The following is a 2487-nucleotide window of genomic DNA, read 5'->3' as shown; positions in this document are numbered from 1 at the left end:
GTGGGGGGGGGGGGGTGGGGGGGGGAAGGCGTGTGGGTGGGGGGGGGGGGTTAAGGGGCGTTCACGTGTGGAGCTGTGTGGAGGAGGAGGCGTGTACACGGGTGGAGGCAGAGGGAGTGAGGCATACCAAGGCCAGAGGAAAGCGGCTTGCCCACAACCCTACACCTCCCCTAGCCTCGGCTTCTTCAGCGCCCCCTCCTTCTCCTTCGCCCAACCTCCCCCTTCCACCGGCCTCTCCCTTTCTCTCTTTCTCCCTTTCTCTCTCCCCCGCCCGCCACCCCCTCCTCATAACGCGCTGGCTGTACTACAGTTCCTGGCTACGCCTTCACTTCTTGAATGACCATGATTGTAACCCCCCCTCCCTCCCTCCCAACCCCCCTCCCCCACCCCAGGCCTCTCTGCTGTCCTCCTACCGCATCACCCGCACCACGCCACTTCACCCGGGCTCGGCGGCGGGCGGGCGCCAGCCGCGGCCGCGCAGCCGCACCCTGTTCTTCGCGGGCCGCGTGTGCGGCAGCCGCGCGCAGCCGTCCGCCAACGGCACCTACCCCAACTGCCCCGACGTGCTGGGCAAGGAGGACGCCTACAGGTGGGGGCGGGCGGGTGCGGGGCGGGGGGCAGGAGGAGGGGGCACTGGGCGGGTGGGGGGGTGCGGGTTTGGGGGGCGGCAGTCGAATCATTCACACGCATCCACCCGCACACGCTTCCGCCCATTTCCACCCTCTTCCCTAACTACGCAACCCCCCATCACACCCCGCACCCCGCACACTCACACTCACCCGCAGCGCCGCGACGCGCCAGGTGGCGTACTACCACCACCACAACCGCACCGGGTGGAAGGTGAGGAGCGGCGGGGTGGGGAGGGGTTGTAGATACCAGCCCAAACTAAGCCGAACCCAGTGCAAAAGAGCGAGGAGGAGGGCGTGGCTGGGAGCATTGACAACGGAGCTTTGACAACGGAGCTTTGACAACGGAGTGGCAGGGGGAGGGGATGGGTAGCTCTTCAAGTGGAGAACGGAGTGGTTAATCACACACGTGTGAAGTGCCGACGTCCAGTGGGAACAGCAGGGACATACCGTCGACGCCAGCAGTCGTGGGAAACGGAGGAGGGAAGGAGGGGGCCTCTGGCGGGACGGGGATCCCCAGAATCACGGAACGTGTGCTTGTGTGTCCAATGTTTATTTGGCAACCTCATCTGGCAACCTCATCTCGTCTTAATTAATTATGCATGGAACCCCACCCGCACCCGCCCTGTTCCCAATGTATTATCCTTGCAACCCCCGCCCCCACCCCCCCTTCTTCCTCAGGTGGTGACAGCCAGCAAGAGCTACGCCATCGACATGCTCACCTCCAAATTCTGTCTGGCACCCAGCGGCGGCGGCATGGTGGGTGGTGGGTAGTGCCGTGCGTGCGTGTGTGTGTTGAAAAAACAACATAACGAAGCACGCCCATGCGTGTGTGTGTACGTGTGTGTATGCGTGACAGACGGAGCGGTGGGGGGGGGCGGGGTGTTGCAAGGTTGAAGGGGATGCAAGCAGGGGGGCCGGGTGCGGGGGCGGGGGCAGGGTGGGAGACGTGTAGGGCACGGTAACTCACACGTGGGGGGGCTGGGCAGTCCCCGCGCGCAAGGGGTTGGGTGGGGTGAGCGTGTTGGCACCGCGGCTGCTTAATCAAGTGCCGCGACTCCTGTACTCACGCCCACACCCCAGCCTACCCCCCCACACACATGCACCCCCCCCACACACACACACACCTGCACGCCCTCCCCCCCCCCCCCCCACATTCACGCCCCCCACCCCCAGGGCAAGCGCGCTGTCATCAGTGTGCTCATGGGCTGCATACCCGTCACCGTCACAGACGGACTCATGCAGGTGAGGGGGCGGGCGGGGGGCTTTGGGCGGGTGGCTGGGCGGTGTGTGTAAAACACACACAAAGGAAATGTGTTGTATCGCCCTCACGCTCGCACGCCCACGCTGCCCTCATCCTTCCTCAAACTCACCTGCTCACACGCTCTCCCACACGCTCTCCCCCCCTCCCTACGACTGTTTCCTTACGGGATTGGTTCAACGTTAAACCCCTCCCACCCCCTCCCAAACCTCTCTTCACCCCCAGCCCTTTGAGCCGGAGCTGCGCTGGGACCGCTTTGCCATCGACGTGCGCGAACGCGACATCCCCGTCATGCACGCCGTGCTGGAGGGGCTCAAGCAGGGGCAGGTGGGCGGGTGGCAGCTGGCTGTAGGGTGTGTGTGTGGTTGGGTGGGTGGGTTAACGTTGAACTAATCCCGTAAGGAAACAGTCGCGCGGCCAGGAGAACTGAAGCTGCAAAAGCGAGTCGTTGTACATCACCGTATGTAGTCGGGCGGGCTTGGGCAGTGTAGCGGCAGGTGGAAGGAGCAGTCCAGAGCAGCTCCGAAGTCATGTCAGCAGTGCGAGCCGCGTGCGGACCCCGTCGCCCAACTAGTTGCAAGGTTATACTAACATACCCAC

The 2487-nt window shown here is 64.4% G+C and overlaps 1 protein-coding gene across 1 annotated transcript in view; it reads left to right on the top strand.

Annotated features, from left to right (window-relative positions):
- The window catches only part of CHLRE_08g382560v5 (uncharacterized protein), an 8282-nt gene that overhangs the window by 3220 nt on the left and 2575 nt on the right, over positions 1–2487 (top strand). The window contains exons 8-12 of the mRNA XM_043065297.1: positions 393–589; positions 786–840; positions 1308–1385; positions 1803–1871; positions 2113–2214. Of these exons, the coding sequence (XP_042922298.1) occupies positions 393–589; positions 786–840; positions 1308–1385; positions 1803–1871; positions 2113–2214 (501 nt within the window). The remainder of the gene's footprint in view (positions 1–392; positions 590–785; positions 841–1307; positions 1386–1802; positions 1872–2112; positions 2215–2487) is intronic.

This window comes from Chlamydomonas reinhardtii, chromosome 8 (genome assembly GCF_000002595.2).
Source record: "Chlamydomonas reinhardtii strain CC-503 cw92 mt+ chromosome 8, whole genome shotgun sequence".
NCBI lineage: Eukaryota > Viridiplantae > Chlorophyta > Chlorophyceae > Chlamydomonadales > Chlamydomonadaceae > Chlamydomonas > Chlamydomonas reinhardtii.
This window is presented reverse-complemented; position numbering and strand designations above follow the sequence as displayed.